At 37.0% G+C, this 18,781-nt stretch overlaps 1 protein-coding gene across 6 annotated transcripts in view; it reads right to left on the reverse strand.

Annotated features, from left to right (window-relative positions):
- Positions 1–18,781, reverse strand: part of LOC136845715 (uncharacterized) — an 893,447-nt gene that overhangs the window by 612,007 nt on the left and 262,659 nt on the right. For all 6 annotated transcript variants that reach the window (XM_067115907.1, XM_067115902.1, XM_067115900.1 and 3 more), the window contains one exon: positions 10,181–10,271. Coding sequence is in view for 4 of the 6 variants with exons in the window: in XM_067115902.1 (XP_066972003.1) it covers positions 10,181–10,222 (42 nt within the window). In the remaining 2 variants the exon portion in view is untranslated. The remainder of the gene's footprint in view (positions 1–10,180; positions 10,272–18,781) is intronic.

An 18,781-nucleotide genomic window follows, 5' to 3' on the forward strand; every position in this document is an offset into this window, starting at 1 on the left:
ACTGGATGTCATGTTTCAGACGGACCCTGTAATGGAATAGGGACTGGATGTGATGTTTGAGACAGACCCTGTAATGGAATAGGGACTGGATGTGATGTTTGAGACCGACCCTGTAATGGAATATGGACTAGATGTGATGTTTGAGACAGACCCTGTAATGGAACAGGGACTGGATGTGATGTTTGAGACAGACCCTGTAATGGAACAGGGACTGGATGTGATGTTTGAGACGGACCCTGTAATTAAATAGGGACTGGATGTGATGTTTGAGACAGACCCTGTAATGGAACAGGGACTGGATGTGATGTTTGAGACAGACCCTGTAATGGAACAGGAACTGGATGTGATGTTTCAGACAGATCCTGTAACGGAATAAGAACTGGATGTGATGTGGATGTGATGTTTCAGACAGACCCTGTAATGGAACAGGAACTGGATGTGATGTTTCAGACAGATCCTGTAACGGAATAAGAACTGGATGTGATGTGGATGTGATGTTTCAGACAGATCCTGTAACGGAACAGGAACTGGATGTGATGTTTCAGACAGATCCTGTAACGGAATAAGAACTGGATGTGATGTGGATGTGATGTTTCAGACAGAGCCTGTAACGGAATAAGAACTGGATGTGATGTTTCAGACAGATCCTGTAACGGAATAAGAACTGGATGTGATCTTTCAGAGACCCCGTAATGGAATAGGCGCTGGATGTGTTGTTTCAGACAGACCCCGTAACGGAATAGAAATTGGATGTGATGTTTAAGACAGACCCCGTAATGGAATAGGAACTGGATGTGATGTTTCATACAGACCCCGTAACGGAATAGGAACTGAATGTAATGTAATGGAATAGGGACTGGGTGTGATGTTTCAGACAGATCCTGTAATGGAATAGGGACTGGGTGAGATGTTTCAGACAGACCCTGCAATGGAATAGGGACTGGATGTGATGTTTGAAACAGACATCCACCGCGGGGCGAGTTACATTATATAGCCCATGTAAAGTTAATTATGCAATGAAGCATCACTAGCACAAAAAGATTATACCTTTGAAATAGAGAGTATTTCATCGACAGATATAAACGGTTTTGATGAATTTCCGTTCATTGAAGAGGGAAGATAAAAATCCTAAAATACTCTGTCAGAACAGAGACTCGTATGATTGCGTTAGAGGAGTCATTTTTTTTTATTGCGTTCACGCTATAGTAAAACTTGTTTCAAAACTTGTCAGAGACACGCGTCGGGAACTTACCGTATTTGTATCACATATATGTTGAAAATAAGTCATCGACCACAAGTGAAGAAGGCACCTTTGGCAATTGCTGGATGATCGTATGAAGCATTGGTTAGGCCGCAGTGGTTCTCAACCAGGGGGAATTGGGACCACAGATTGGCAAGCTCAAACTAGCTCTAGGACCACACAAAACACAGTGCATAGGTCCGCACTACTGAGGTCACGCTGGTCTTTCTCTCCACTAGCTTGTGTGTTTGTGTTAGTCTTTTGTTGCATATTATTTGGAATGCACCTTTTGAGGCAGACAGTTTTGGAAAGGGGGCTGGGGGGAATGACACTGTGACATATGGTGAAAATGTGCATGGCCAAAAAAGGTTGAGAACCACTGGGTTGTGGTGACCAATAAGTCGTTGATTTGTTTTCAGCCTGTTTGTGATGTGTTCGGTGAGGTGCTGACGTGTGCTTATGACAAGTTTTACTGCAGTAGTTCAGTTTCAATAAATGCTTTTGGTTGGATTCTCTTGAACAGGAAAGTTGAACAAGTTTCTAATAAAATAAAAAGAATAAATAACGACGCGTTTTTACATATCACTCTCAGGTTGTCACAAAAGCATAACTACAGGGTCTTACTAAAGTTCATCTCGTATCCACTTTTATCATCATACACAAAAATTACAGTACTCGGAAGTTCAAGACAAAAATTCCTTCCAATTCAATATATAACCAGGTAAACTCGAATAAGGACGTGTCCTCTCACGTTGGTCTCAGCTTCTTTAAAAGAAGACAGCATATCATTAACGCTCTGACTTCTGAAAACAGAGCGATCGTTAACGAAACTCATCACTCTTGCAGGGGTCTGAGGTGAGCAACAGAGGGTTACAATTTCCAAAAGCAACTGGAATGAGCGAACGGTTGCAGGTTCCTTCTGGAGGGACATGTCCTCCCCCACAAGAACTCATGGCTTCCCAGTGCTCATACCGCTGTTATATGAAACTATTTCCCATTACGATGTCAGATTGTTTATTGCACAACTCAAACGTTTAATGTGGGCAGCGAAATGAGAAGCTCCCCAGAATCATGCTTATGGTTGTAACCGAACATACGTAACGAGGATACCGGAACGGGAAAATATGTGAGGGCTTCCTGCTCCTCTGTTGGTGATCTCGGATCATATCTCACACAGAATGTCTCCATGGATGATAAACTCGCCTGCAAGGGCTGTCCTATGCACCATCCAAGAACTAGTTGCCGTAATATACGAACACACACGTTTGCAAGTAAACAGACTCGTAAATATCTAAGCTTATTCCTAGAAATGTTGTCGTTTATGACCTGAAATTTCGATGTGCGTATCTTTCTGTGTGCGTAGTTATTCAGATTCGTGACGTTGCAAATCTAAAAAAGTATAAGTCGGTCAGATGCATACCTTTGCTTTTATTTCTTCCTATTAGTAATTTACACACACACACGCGCACTACACACACACACACACAACACACACACACATATATATATATATATATATATATATATATATATATATATATATATATATATATATATATATATATATATATAATTTATATCCATACAAATAATGGGAGAGATGCAAGAAAGAAGAAGTACAGGAGGGAGTAATAAGTGATAATAAATTGTCCTGTATCCTAAATATTTTTTTTTTTTTTACAAATTCAAAATATGTTAAGGTTTGGTTTTCCGACTGTATTCTAAAGCAATTCGTAATTACAGTACTTGGTTCGTTCTGATTTATAAAAACAATCCGTCACCATCTTCTTACTACAGATTTCGGTGTTACTTTGTATTATCTACGTGTCACCTACTCCGAGGTGCTAGTACAAAACATGGCAAAAGCTCTTCGGGACGCCGTGTTTAGTACTAGCCCTCGCGGATTAAAGTATTATATACAACCGCTTCTATATTGTATGGTCGAAAAATTACATTAATAAACGCTATCTTCGTGCCGCCGTCCACTTTACATTTACCATAAGTTATTTAGTACTAGCACCTCGGAGTAGGCGACGCGTAGATACAGGCCGAGGCAGCACCTAGATTTCTACATTCAACCTTCAAGATTTTACTCTAATGCTGCACGTATTTCTTGAATTCTTGTATCCAGTAATGTATTTCTGCTGAGAAAATCCTTTCGTCGTGCAATGCAGGTCAACGACTCTTCAATCGGAGGTTAGCAATTTATCACCTTTCCAACTCCATACGTCACACGGACGGGTGGTAAACATTCGCCGATTTTCAACCGTGAAATGTGTTTCCTCATACTACGAACGATTTCTCTCTCTCTCTCCCTCATTCTGCTGAGTGTCTCCGTTATTTATGCATTCAGTTACAATTTCGACATTTCACTCCAAAGTTTTTGCCTTTTCCCTACTGGGTAGCTAGAAATACGCACATTCTCTCTCTCTCTCTCTCTCTCTCTCTCTCTCTCTCTCTCTCTCTCTCTCTCTCTCTCTCTCTCTCTCTGTTATGGTAGTCGTCTGGCTGGAATGAAATTTTCACTTTACTTTCTTTAAACTAACACACACACAAACACACACGTGCATATATATATATATATATATATATATATATATATATATATATATATATATATATATATATATATAAACAACATATTATATATATATAGAAATCATCAACACAATCACGTGTGGAACAGAAAATAAATTTCTGACTCACGTCGGGATCAGACAGGTCTCTCAGGTGGAAAGCAAGGGCGTTACCCACTGGGCCATACAAGTCTAAAAAAAGTTGGAACCTGAGAGCAACTGCACTAAAAAGGAATTACCTGGGCAAGCTAACTGCTTGCATTAGTTTTCCCAACTTCCCGACTCAGCAATGACCCAATAGACAACATTTCATTCAATTATCCCTTCTGAGTGAATAAGATAGAAATCATCAACACACAATCACGTGTGGAACAGAAATAAATTTCTGACTCACGTCGGGATCGAACCCAGGTCTCTCAGGTGGAAAGCAAGGTAATTCCTTGGGTGCAGTTGCTCTCAGGTTCCAACTTCTTTTAGACTTGTATGGCCCAGTGGGTAACGCCCTTGCTTTCCACCTGAGAGACCTGGGTTCGATCCCGACGTGAGTCAGAAATTTATTTCTGTTCCACACGTGATTGTGTGTTGATGATTTCTATCTTATTCACTCAGAAGGGATAATTCAAATGAAATGTTGTCTATTGGGTCATTGCTGAGTTGGGAAGTTGGGGAAAATCGCTGGTATACAAGCAGTTAGCTTGCCCAGGTAATTCCTAGGTGCAGTTGCTCTCAGGTTCCAACTTCTTTTAGACTTGTATGGCCCAGTGGTAACGCCCTTGCTTTCCACCTGAGAGACCTGGGTTCGATCCCGACGTGAGTCAGAAATTTATTTCTGTTCCACATGTGATTGTGTGTTGATGATTTCTATCTTATTCACTCAGAAGGATAATTCCGAATGAAATGTTGTCTATTGGGTCATTGCTGAGTCGGGAAGTTGGGGAAAACGCTGGTATGCAAGCAGTTAGCTCGCCCAGGTAATTCCTTGGGTGCAGTTGCTCTCAGGTTCCAACTTCTTTTAGACTTGTATGGCCCAGTGGGTAACGCCCTTGCTTTCCACCTGAGAGACCTGGGTTCGATCCCGACGTGAGTCAGAAATTTATTTCTGTTACACACGTGATTGTGTGTTGATGATTTCTATCTTATTCACTCAGAAGGGATAATTCGAATGAAATGTTGTCTATTGGGTCATTGCTGAGTCGGGAGTTGGGAAAACTCGCTGGTATGCAAGCAGTTAGCTTGCCCAGGTAATTCCTCGGGTGCAGTTGCTCTCAGGTTCCAACTTCTTTTAGACTTGTATGGCCCAGTGGGTAACGCCCTTGCTTTCCACCTGAGAGACCTGGGTTCGATCCCGACGTGAGTCAGAAATTTATTTCTGTTCCACACGTGATTGTGTGTTGATGATTTCTATCTTATTCACTCAGAAGGGATAATTCGAATGAAATGTTGTCTATTGGGTCATTGCTGAGTCGGGAAGTTGGGGAAAACTCGCTGGTATGCAAGCAGTTAGCTTGCCCAGGTAATTCCTTGGGTGCAGTTGCTCTCAGGTTCCAACTTCTTTTAGACTTGTATGGCCCAGTGGGTAACGCCCTTGCTTTCCACCTGAGAGACCTGGGTTCGATCCTGACGTGAGTCAGAAATTTATATATATATATATATATATATATATATATATATATATATATATATATATATATGTATGTATGTATGTATATATATGTACCAGCCCTCGGTCTGGGGAGTTAAACAGTGAGCCTAGCGACACACTGGCCATGTGTCATAGGCATTGGGACCTGTCCCCCACTGGCTGTCGGCCTAAGAAACAGGAGATCAGAGACTGCCCTAGGAGCCTACAGAGGTCCAAGAGGACTTTAACTAAAATAACAATATATATATATATATATATATATATATATATATATATATATATATATATATATATATATATATATATATATACATAATCATACATACATAAATATACATGTGTATGTATAAATATATATATATATATATATATATATATATATATATATATATATATATATATATATATATATATATATATATATAATCCGTGTCTTTTAACAAGGACTGTCTTCCGAAAAACCAACACTGCCGTCAATGCCTCAGACATATTTTAACTGGTACATCATGGATGAGCACCCCGTATAGAAAAACATCAATAATATTAAATGATTCATACACCTACACAGAAGGCTTAATTAGCAGTGGATCGAATCCTGCGTCACTCACCAATACATTTTGCATAACATCTATCCAGCACTTTCCAGGTATTCCTCTCCTCTTCCCCTCTTAATACTTCGGGATTCTGCTATCATTTCATCAATAGATCACTCTCCATCCTTTCTACATATAGATACCGCCTCAATTCACACTAATCAACATTTTTTCCAATTTCAGCAATCTAACTATTACCATGTGTCTCTGCACGTCATACCCTTTCACCTTCTTTACACCACCTAGTATAAACAGGCCATATAAACAGTTTCACACATTTTTTTTTATTTGAGTTAAAAATCCAGGCTTCACTTCCACAGGAAGAGTTTGCTCCTCTGTCTCTACAAAAATTCCAACCTTGGGCTTCATAAACACTAGAAATCTCTTTCTAATCTTTTGCACACCCACTTACCTTCCTTGTTATATGCATTCTTTAACTGACTTCTTCCCTGATCCTATCATCATCTCTAATGTTTACTTCCATATCCTATGCAAATCACCCACTTCCAGCGTTCCACCATTTCTATTAGTATTCATTGCTCCATCTTCCTAGATTCTTTAACTCTAAACTTTCTCACATCTACACCACTGACAAGCGCTTTGAAACTCTTTTGATAGATTTTGCAGCTTCTCTTCACTATCACAAATCAGGCAGCAACTTTACATCTGCAGCTAATTTCGTTTCTCTGACTTCTTGATTTGTTCCACCCATAAAGATATCAAACAGTCACGGAGACAGCACACTCGTCTCAAAATATCAGCCACTCTCCTGTCTATAAATTGTACCTTTAATTTCTATTATCAACTTACCTTCAATTTAATCCTAAACACTGCCGTTATTACCTCTTATCAAATTCACTCTACAGGTCCACGCATACCAAATATTGTTTCTTTCTTTTACTCCCACTTTCCACAAATTTGTTCCAGAGCGAGCACTTGAACTGTGCTCCCTATCCATTGTTTAAGCAGCATTGTTCTTCACATATAATTTCCATTTTCATATGACTTACTCTCCTAATCAAAAGCCTACGAACTCCCCAGGTATACGAAGTGACATTATACCCCTATATTCGTTCTTTCACCTCTGTCACTTGACCTTTATACAAGGGAGCAGTTATTCCTCTCAACCTTTCCCTCTTTCGGACATAACTGACAAACCCTAGTCAACCACCGTATGCAGGACTAACCTAGTCCTTTCTTGCGTCACTCGGCTTATCCCATCATCTACCTTCATAATCAATAATTCTTCAAAATACAAACTGTATTGATAAAAGACTGCATTCACTTCAAAAAAAACTTCTCCATTTACATCTTTACTCTGAGATCCGTTTGCACATTAACATTCCTCTGTATCATTTCCCTGAAGAAGCATCTGTTCCCCATTAGGTTTACGCTCAATTTCTCCCCTGACATGTTATCATTTGTCCTATTTTCTAACTTTCTTCTTGAGTTTTCTATTCAGGCTCCTGTATACTTGTAGATGATATTATTTTCTGAAAAGCAATTGCACTGAAATAAATGACATCTGACCTCTCTTGATGACTCAGTGGTCAAAAGTCAATGTACAACGTTGTTTCCCAATAAGAGAGCAATTTGAATACCACTGGTGAAGAAGGACTTGTTAATTTTAATTCCCCTTGAATATAAGTTATTCCCGAGGCATAGTGAACTGGACTGAACATTCCAAGACATTTGAGGCTTAATATAAAAAAAGTCACGGTGTATGTGGCAAAAATTCACAATAATATATATATATATATATATATATATATATATATATATATATATATATATATATATATATATAATATATATATATATACACATATGTATATTTGTGTGTGTGTATATATATGTATATATACATGTATATATATATATATATATATATATATATATATATATATATATATATATATATATATATATATATATATATATATATATATATATACACACACACACACACTCGTATATGCTATTTGGGCTTATTTTCTCTCTTATGCAATTTCTGTTGAAGTTAATGGCATTGTTCACCAATACTATCTTTTTATCAAGACTTTAAATCAATCTATACTTCTTTTTCTCTTCAGGCAAACTTCTCAGGAATAAGGACAAATCATTCAAAATTCTTACCATTCACTTATTCTAGTTGATGGATCGTTTCCTCTATCACTGGCGACGTCTTCAGGATTGAATTACAAGTTGACATACAAGGTTTTTATTACCGCATGTGGATTTTGCAGTTACATCTATATTTTAAACATGATGTCATTGGGGTGCTAAATTTCTATTGGTCAGCTGGTCTTATTCTCTCACTGATAGTCTGGGTGGCAGCATGGGCATTCCTGGTGCTCCATAGGATGCATCCTATGCACTGGCTTGCGGCAAAGGGCGTGGGAAAGGGCATGATTCCTGTCTCTAGCCAATAGTCTTGATTTGCTTCATTGTCAGTAATCATGTCCAGGGGTGTTCTGTCACTTGTCCCCTTTTGTATTCTCACGGATGTCTTTATGGTTTCCTTGAAGAAGGAAAGATGAAGTCAGTGTTCCTCTGTGTGTTTAACAGAGGCCGTTGTTGATCTATACTCACCAAATGGCAGCTAATGTGGGTTGATGCCTCAACACCCATGGGGAATGCCCTGACACTCACAAACACTCTGTGGCAGCTGCTCACACAGAGCTTGAACGTGTTAGGCAGCTCCTAACTAATAATGGATACGACAGAAATCTTACAGAAGGTTGCATACAAAAACAATTGGACAAGCATGCCAGCCCACCAGTGATGATGCCTACCTCACCAAGAAAGATCTTATTGTATTACATAGTAGTACGACACCCATGAATCCTGATGAGAATATTTCCTTATGTGTCTACTGCCGACCAAACCTAGTCAACACCCTTATAATGCAAAATAGCACTGCCCCTCATAGAGAGATATGGAAATCAACCAATGTAGAATACAAATTTAAATGTACCGAAGGGACATTACAAGCCCTGTGCAATTACTACATAGGGCACACCACTACCACCCTATGCAGGTGATTGCAAGCTCACCATAACCAAGGGGCAATATTTCAACACTAACTAAATGACCACGAACATAAACCAACACGATAAGAACTGTTAGAAAGCACAGAGGTTGCACAGAGAAGCCCGGTTCCACAGATTGCAAATAGCAGAAGCTGTGAGTATAAATCAACAACAGTCTACATTAAATACACAAAGGAGCACAGACTTTATCCTCCCTTCTTCAAGGGAACCACAGGACATCCATGAGAATCCAAAGGGAGACACATGCAACAGAACAACCCCAGACACAACTACCAACTACAAAGCAAATCAAGACTATCAGCCAGAGATGGTAATCACACCCACGTCTTTTATTGCAAGCTAGTCCATAGTATGCATCCTACACAGCACCAGAAATACCTACGCTGCAACCCTGACCACCAACGAGAAAATGAGACCTGCTGACCAATAAAAATCCAACACCCCAATGACATCATGTTTAAAATTAAAAAGTTTGCAAGCAGTAATAAAAACCTTAAACCTTGTATGTCAATCTGTAATCCAGTCCTGAAGACATTGCCGGGAGGTGGGGAAATGGTCCGACAATTACAGTAAGTAAGTGGTGTGTATCTTGAATAATTTTTCCTTCTTCCTGAGAAACTTGCCTGAAGAGAAAAAGAAGTAAAGACTGATTCAAAGTCTTGATAAAACGACAGTATCGGTGAAAAATGCCAATAACTTCATTAGAAATAGATATACATACATATATATATATATATATATATATATATATATATATATATATATATATATATATATATATATATATGAATGATTGTAATCACTTTTGTACGTGATTCATTTATCACACATTACCGCAGGTGAAAAACAGATAAGATTAGGAATATAGGCAAGAAACTGAAATATCCTGACAGTGTATTAAACAGTGCGTTAGAAGCGGCAAAAAAGACTGTATCAAAACCAAAAAGAACCTTACAACACAAAAAATTTGCTTGTACTGCCTTATAATAATAATATTACAGATATCCCCATCTTCTTAAGAATTTTGGTGTTAATGTCGCATTTAAGAATAATAAAACAATAAAACTTGTACTTACCAAGAACTCTCCCGACAATATTAAAGGGTGTGTAAATAGCATTCCATGTAAATCTTGTGACAACTCTTATATTGGCCAAACGGGTAAATCACTGAAAAAGAGAATAGAACAGCATAAAAAATGTGTGAGATATGGACAGGGGAACAGTGGTATTTTTGTACATGTTAGTGAGAACAATCATGCTATCAACTGGGAAGGGGCAAAAAGGATTGTATATTCTAATAACGCACTGCAAAGGAGGGATGTATAAACTTGATCCTTTAAAATCAAAAGAAATTTGTAAATTGTTTCAATTTTAAGGTAGGCAGTACAGATGTATGGAAATAAGATTATCATATTTGTAAACACAGTACTGGGCAGCAGTGCTAATGAGTTTTCCAACCCCGCCTCACTAACACCTGTCAGGAGTGGATCTGATGTCACCTATGGTCGGCATGTTTATCAGTATTGTCCCCTGAGAGAAGATTGTGATGTTTGGCCAAATGAGTTTTGAAGGCCACTCCTACCTTGACACGGGTTGTGTATGTTTGTCGGTACCGTTCCTGTAGTATATATATTTGTGACTTCTAATACTCTGTATCAGTCCTTCATCAATGGCTTGGAAATGAATTCGAAACTGGTGGTAATGTGTGTGATATATATATATTATTATAAGGTGTTATAGTATGTAAAACCATTCTACAAATATTATATGTGTCTCTGTGAAAATTTTGATGTTTTGCTTGCAGATTCGTCATTTGTTGTGATAATATGATTTTAAAATGTCTTTTCTTACAGATGAATTGTGTATCATGTGATCTTAAAATATTTTGATACGTTTTTTTCATTTGTTTAATATATTGTGCAGTATGCTAAAGTGTTATTAACTCAAATTTTTGGCATGTTGTGGAGAGAGGGAGATATTTTTTAACCTTATCACTTAGCGTTTCCTATATTTACACAGGTGGTTGGTGTGAAGGAAGTCGTGTTTGGAGAAAGGCAGAGGCCCTCTTGTCTTATCTCTGATGAGTTTGACAGCTATCAGCAGCGAATTACCTGTTACATATTTATTCTGTGTGCCTATTCTGAATTTATTATCTTGGCCTATGTCTATTATGTTTTCATAATCTGAGAAAGAGAGAATGAGTAAGTGAGGTAGATGAAGTTGGCATGCTGACAGCGAGCCAGAAAGGGTCCAAAATACCTCCCTTTTATTTGCTCAGTTGGTTTGAGACAGAGGATGATGTCAATCATTGATAAGAGCCCTGGCATATTTCTTTCTGGGCCTTAGAATGCCCTGTATGTATACCATACATGTATACCTGTATGTATAATGTATGTATACTTTATGTATCATGTATTCTGGGAGGGCTTGAAGATGAAAGTGCAATACTGAACCAGAGTAAGGCAGTCAGCCACAGGGGTTACTGGCAATAGGTCCTATCCCTCTCTCTCTCAATCATACCATTCATGTATAAGATTTACTGGGTGCTTTCTTATTTGTACAAGCTTTGTTAAACTCACCCAAGAAGTGTACTCATTTTGTAAGAGTGATCTGAGGTATATTTTGTGCAAGCATTGTGGAAAGTGTGTAATGGTGTAATATTTACAAAAGGTAAAGTGATGTTTACTGGTTTTATGTTAAGAGTTAAAGTGTTGTTCTAGGTAGAGAATTATTATTTTGATAAGAGGTGAATAATATCTCTTATAGTGAGTTCTAATGTGTCTTGCTGCTAATCATATATCATTGTGTATGTCATTATAACTTGGCAGTGTTGTCTTTGAGAAAGTCTTAGAAAGGCGTGAGTTTAACCTTTTTTTAAAAGTGAAGGTAATCTTTTGAAAGATGGATATAATCTTTAAACATAATTGTGTCTTAGTGAAATGGCTGTTGGTATATTTTCATTTTTGCATATTTCGTTCTTATGTGTCTGTGTCATCATATCACTCTAATTTTATAATTACTGTTTTACAAAGTTTTGTGCTTGTGATTACTTAGCATTTTGTTAGTGCATACTTATTACTGAGATTTCAGAGAATATTTATATGGATTCCAGTCAGTAATATTTTGGTGAACATTTATGTTGAGTTTAATTAATCAAGTATATGTTTAAAACTTGAGTGATAGTTAGTGGTTTGAATCTTACTTAACCAAATTGCTTTCTTAATAAATTAAAGTTTTGTGAATTGAACCTGATTAAGAAATACTTAAATTTTACACTGTTGTCGGATAACAGTAAATCTTTTTGAGATTGTGAACTCTGCATATAACTTTTGAAATTAGAAATAAATTTGTTTGTTTAAAGTTTTAAAAGCACAGCATTTCATTTTGACCACCAGTAATTAGAGAAATTAATGAATGTGTACAAGGTAAGTGATATATCTGTTTCTTCACCTGAGACTTATCTAGGTGAAACAGAACCAGGGAAACAGTTATAGTGTCTGTTGAAGTGATGCCCATTTTCCACTACTCTGTTTATAGCTTGTTAGTTGTTACCTCACCCATAACCTGATAAAGTTATATTGATTTTCTCAAGTGATAAGTAAGTTTTATGGGATCACTGTACCTTTAGAGTATTCAGTCGTAATATATTTGTTAGGAGGTTTCAAGTATCTGGTCGAAGTGAGGTAAATTTTGGTATTATTATTTGTGTAATAACCAGGTACTTGATCACTTTGTGACAATATATATATATATATATATATATATATATATATATATATATATATATATATATATATATATATATACTGTATATATATGTATATATTATATAATATATAATGTATATATGTATATATATATATATATATATATATATACATATATATATATATAATTTATATATATATAAATGTTTATGTGTGTGCGTGTGTTTGCATTCGGCAGATAAACGTCTGTTTATCAGGAGTTAAATTATGATGATGGTAGGCCGAATGGCAAGTAAGCAAATAATATGAGAACTGAAAAAGCACAACAACAACTTTCACCAACTGCAAAACTTTTCCAGATTCCTTCTCGTTGCACCTTTTTCTCCACTTCGCAAGTTTGTTTCCATAACGAGCAATTCCTTTTACAGAGCAGTGCTTAAGAAATATCATGTTATCCCTCTTTCCTCGGTCTTTGCACGTTCGCATTTTTGAAGACAAATAAATTGCTCTGGTTTCCATTCTTGCGGGACGATGACCCCGATCCCGCCTTTCACCATCGTTATCCTTTTGATTTTGAGCCCTGTCTTTCTCTGCCCCTCTCTCACTTCAATATGCTTCGTTTGACTCGCCCTTTCCTCCACTTTCGAAGCTTCATTACCTGCTCGATGTTGTTGCACATTTATCATTTTTCATAAAGTGCGTTTTGAAACGGCGTGCCCCTTAACCCACAAGAAAATTATTTATTCGAGTTTAATTATGTTATTCCCGGTTGTTCATAGATCAGTATTTTGTTTCCGGCAAAAGTAATTGATATTTGAAGTGTGCTGATTAGCAATTGTACTTGTAAAGTAAATATTATATATATATATATATATATATATATATATATATATATATATATATATATATATATATATATATATATATATATATATATATATATATATATATATATATATATATATATAAGATATCTTAGAAAGGTGTAGTTATAAGCACACAATTTTCATATATTTTATTCTTCTACTGTTGCATTTTGCCTGCTGCATCGATTTTATGCCAAAATAAATGTGAATAACCTCTTGCACTTCACCCAAGAATGTTTAGCCTTGTCATCTAAAAACAGTTATGCATGATTTATTCCTTATTATATGACAATACACTTTCATTTTACTTTACTTGAATCAACAGTAAACAGAGGGCTATAAGCACAATCTGTATATTTTCATAATTATAATTTATTAGATAGAAAACGTAATTAATAATCTGGTATGGAGATAAATGTGCATAACTAACTCCGTCATAATCAAATACGCTGATACTTGCATAAAAATAAATAATGCAAGAAGAAAAATAATTTTAACCTGAAAATTATACTTTTTAAATGTCTGGTCGAGATATTCAAATGGAAATTAGCTTTAACAGCAAAAATTGCCTCAAAAATATTACCACATATCGCACAAGCATCACGTACCTTTTGAAAGTAAAAACGTACCATGTAATATGCTACCTAAGCTTCTAAACATGTGTGAGGCATTGATATGGCGATAAAATAAATAATAGATAAAACAATATCTTAAAAAAAAAAAAACAAAGACCCCAACTCATGTAACTGTTCAAATTTTCTGCTTGAATGATGAGAGGTTTATAGCCTAAAACGAGATCTTGGTGAAAATAGGTATTCTGAAACTCGAAAGAAAGCAGGTCAATTTGGTAGTACCATAGAAAAACAAAGTTCTGAAGGGTTTCTAAAATTCACCAGTTGTTATTAACTGTACTCGAAGAGGCTGATACCCAAGGGAGAAATGGGGCCTTTTGACTCAGTTGAGTGAGCCATGACGCTTAAAGAAAGATGGAAAGAAAGAAATATTGAATATATATATATATATATATATATATATATATATATATATATATATATATATATGTGTGTGTGTGTGTGTGTGTGTGTGAGTGTATACATATATATATATATATATATATATATATATATATATATATATATATATATATACATATATATATACACACATATACAGTATATACTCAAGTATTTGCGTGTGCATATATATATATATATATATATATATATATATATATATATATATACATACATATATATACTCAAGTATATGTGCGTATATATATATACATATATATATATATATATATATATATATATATATATATATATATATATATATATATATATATATATATATAATTCAGAAGATTTTGTAAAAATATGAAGAGTCAAGGACAGCAAATAAATAACTATGGCACTGGAAAATAAAGATGAAATAAGTAAGATCAATTTCCTTATTATTTTTATTATTATTAATACAGGATGGCTGTATTATGCGAATTTATCTTATATAGTGTTTTTCTATCTTCCTTATGATTCACTTTTCAGGCTCAGCGATGTTAGTCAGCAACTGGCCGATATTCATGTTGGAAAAGGATAGTGTGCGGAATATTGGAAGTCTTTTATTAAAATATCCAATCAGAAATCGTTCGTCTGGATTCAGGTTCTATTTTAGGTACCGTCGACATATTTCGACCAGCTCGTTGGTCATCCTCTGGACGTGGTTGCAGAAGGTCTGAAGAAACGAGGTTGTTGTTGTTTTAGATTTAGCTGGCCTTGTGCCAGCACGGGCTCTTGCTCCTAGAGCAGCCCCTAAGAGAAATGAGGTGCTCGGGTTGGTATTTATAGGGGGGGTCTTGATCGGTGCTGAATTATGATTGGCTGCCCAAGGCATGTACCATCGGGCGGAGCCTATTCTCCCAGGTCGATGTTCGTGATTCGTCTTGCGTGCAAGTGGCGTTGTAGTGCTGGGGATGAATGGAAGAATTTCGATCCTCAGATGCCGAATTTTGATTCGCTCGTTCGCGATGGGGATCGCTTGGTGCATGTCTCCTGGCTGCCGTGGGGAGGAGAAAGGTTTGCTGCGTAATGTTGAGGGTTGGTTTCTCCTTCCCAATGTGCAATGCTTCCAAGAGGCGTAGGCGGCGGTGGTCGGTAGTTCGGTCAATTATTTCGATGTTCGTGATTATATTTTTTCTTGCTATTCTCTGATTATGGACGGTCCTGGCATGATTAACGATGGCCCCCTCTTGGGCGTGGCAGGAAATCCTCTTGGAGAAACGCATGGTGGTCATACCGATGTAAGAACCGAGGCATCCTCGGACGGGGCATGAGTACCGGTATACCAAGTTGGTTTTCTTCAAGGGGTCCTGCTGAGGGGGGGCTGGGTTGTTAAGCATCATCAGGCTGCTCGTCTTTTTGCTCTTGTAGTAAATAACCAGATGTATATACTTGTTGGAGTCAACAGGGCTGACATTATTTTCGATGATGTTTTTGAGGGCGCGTTCGTCTTCTTTATATTTATGGTGAAATTGTCCTTTATAGAAGAGCTCTATGCGTTCAGGAGCATCGGGGCGAGGTTCCTGACGGTACCATCTATTGATGTTCGCCTTGATAGACTCTTCTATATTCGGGTTTGGGTGTCCATTGTCGACGAAGGTCTGGGCTACACGTTCTATTTCTCCGTGTGTGTCGTTCCAGGAGGAGCAGTGTAAGAGGGCCCTCCTGACGTAGGCGCTGATGGTGGAGCGCTTATACCTCTCGGGGCACTCGCTCGCCCCGTTCATACACATGCCCAGGTTCGTGCGTTTCGTGTAGACCCTCGTAGAGAAAGAGGCCTCTCTCTGTTCCACAAGGACGTCAAGGAAGGGGAGGCAGCGGTTTTGGCTCTGCTCGGTCGTGAAATTGAGGCAGCTATGATTGTGGAATGCACGCCTCAGGTCTGCAAAGCGAATCATAAGGAAGATAGAAAAAACACTATATAAGATAAATTCGCATAATACAGCCATCCTTTTTAATAAGACCTGTTTAAAAGAGGGTCTACTCCCTTCATATATTATTATTATTATTATTATTATTATTATATTATTATTATTATTATTATTATTATTATTATTATTATTATTATTATTATTATGCCATTGGCCCTGTATAAATTCTCTCTCTCTCTGTGCATATGTGTTGAAGCGAGAATTGTTAGTTGCAGCATGTAGGCTACTCTCGAACGAAAAATTTTAAGTTAATCTTGGTAAAAGAAAAATCACTGTAGTGATAATTTACTCGATTGCTTCTTCTTCTTCTTCCTAGCTCTATTAAAAATTAAGACAAAGAAATTTTCGAAAAAAATTTACTTCTCCATTCCATTTATGGCCAACCTTATTAGGTACCTAGAGTTAGGACAATTAGGTCACCTTTCTTCGAATTCAATCGAACCTTTCTTATTGCTATTTTTACGGATACTACATAGGATGTCTTCATAACGAATTCTTTGAAAATAATAACATACGTGGTGATATATACGTCCCTTTCAACGATATTTAACTACTACGTCAAACTGCGTGCCGTTTTGATTTGCAAGATCCTTTTAACACCTGCCTAAAAAAAAAAAAAAAAAAAATGCGCCGCAGCTTCTTCGGCGTAATCGAGTTTTCTGTGCAGCTTATAATGCTGTATGAACCTTTCAGCCATGGCCCGGTGGTGGCCTGTGTTGTTGGTACCTAAAGCGATGCCAGACGTACGATCATGACTAACTTTAATCTTAAATAAAATAAAAACCACTGAAGCTAGAGGGCTGCAATTTGGGATATTTGATGTTTGGAGTGTGGATGATCAACATAACAATTTGCAGCCCTCTAGTCTCAGTAGCTTTTAAGATCTGATGGCGGACAGAAAAAGTGAGGACGGACAGACAAAGCCATCTCAATAGTTTCCTTTTACAGAAAACTAAAAATGGTTTGAATAACTTACGCATAATGGTTAAATCGCCATACGTCTTCTTCCCTCGAGACGGAAAACTGAGATTGAAGAGAACGTCGGAAAATCCTAAAAAGAAATTCAGCATGGCTTCAGCTCCTGACGAGAGACGCACCCTCCAGGATAAGCCTATGATAATGTCGAAAATCACAAATACAGTAACCCAAGACCGTCTTCCCCCAATCATATCTCGAATCCCAGCGGCTATTTGAAATAAGATTAACTGGCAAATACATCAGCTCCCCAGAGGACTCCCTGGAGATTCTGTGAGAAACCCTCTGGCAGAAGATCATCTGATTGCCTCCTGGGAGGAACATTCTCTGTTTAACATTTCTGTAGACCGATCCACTCGGTTCATCACAAATAGAATTACGTGTTAGGAAGACTACCACGCGAAACTTCTCCAAGGAAGTTCTTTTTAAGATCGTTAAAGCTGCACTGAATACATGGACACTGACTTTATATTTTATGTCAAGTGTTCCTTCCTTCAACAAAAGCGAACAGAACTTTGTACGTGCCCCTATCAGCTACCCTTACCGGCAGTTATAGTGTTGCGATAGACAACATCTCATTGTGCGTGCTTTTAGAATTCAGAGAATACCTATGCCTTTAAACCAGTAAGCAATTGAGAATAGACCATACAAACATACATGCACATTGACACATACACACACAAACTATATTTTTATCGTAATATTTTTAGCATAAAAAATAACGCGTGTATACGTGACAATTTATTATTCACACACACTATGTATACATATACATACACACACACACACACACACACACACACACACACACACACATATATATATATATATATATATATATATATATATATATGTATATATACACACACATATATATATGTGTGTGTGTGTATCAGCCAGGACAAAGGTGAAAACAATTGACTTGAAGCAAGCGCTTTCATGTATTTCTACACCTCCTCAGGGTTCGGGTACAGGTGCCTAGGAAACAAATAGTCACAAGAAGACTTCGTGGCAAGACAAACAGTGCTAAAAAGATAAACAACCGTAACAATTGTCGAACAGTGCTAATGCTTAATAGCCTACTTGTTTAAAATATCATTCGTTAAAATTTCATCAACTTTATATAAACCTAGGCTGATA

This window comes from Macrobrachium rosenbergii, chromosome 14 (assembly GCF_040412425.1).
Source record: "Macrobrachium rosenbergii isolate ZJJX-2024 chromosome 14, ASM4041242v1, whole genome shotgun sequence".
Classification (NCBI taxonomy): Eukaryota; Metazoa; Arthropoda; class Malacostraca; order Decapoda; family Palaemonidae; genus Macrobrachium; species Macrobrachium rosenbergii.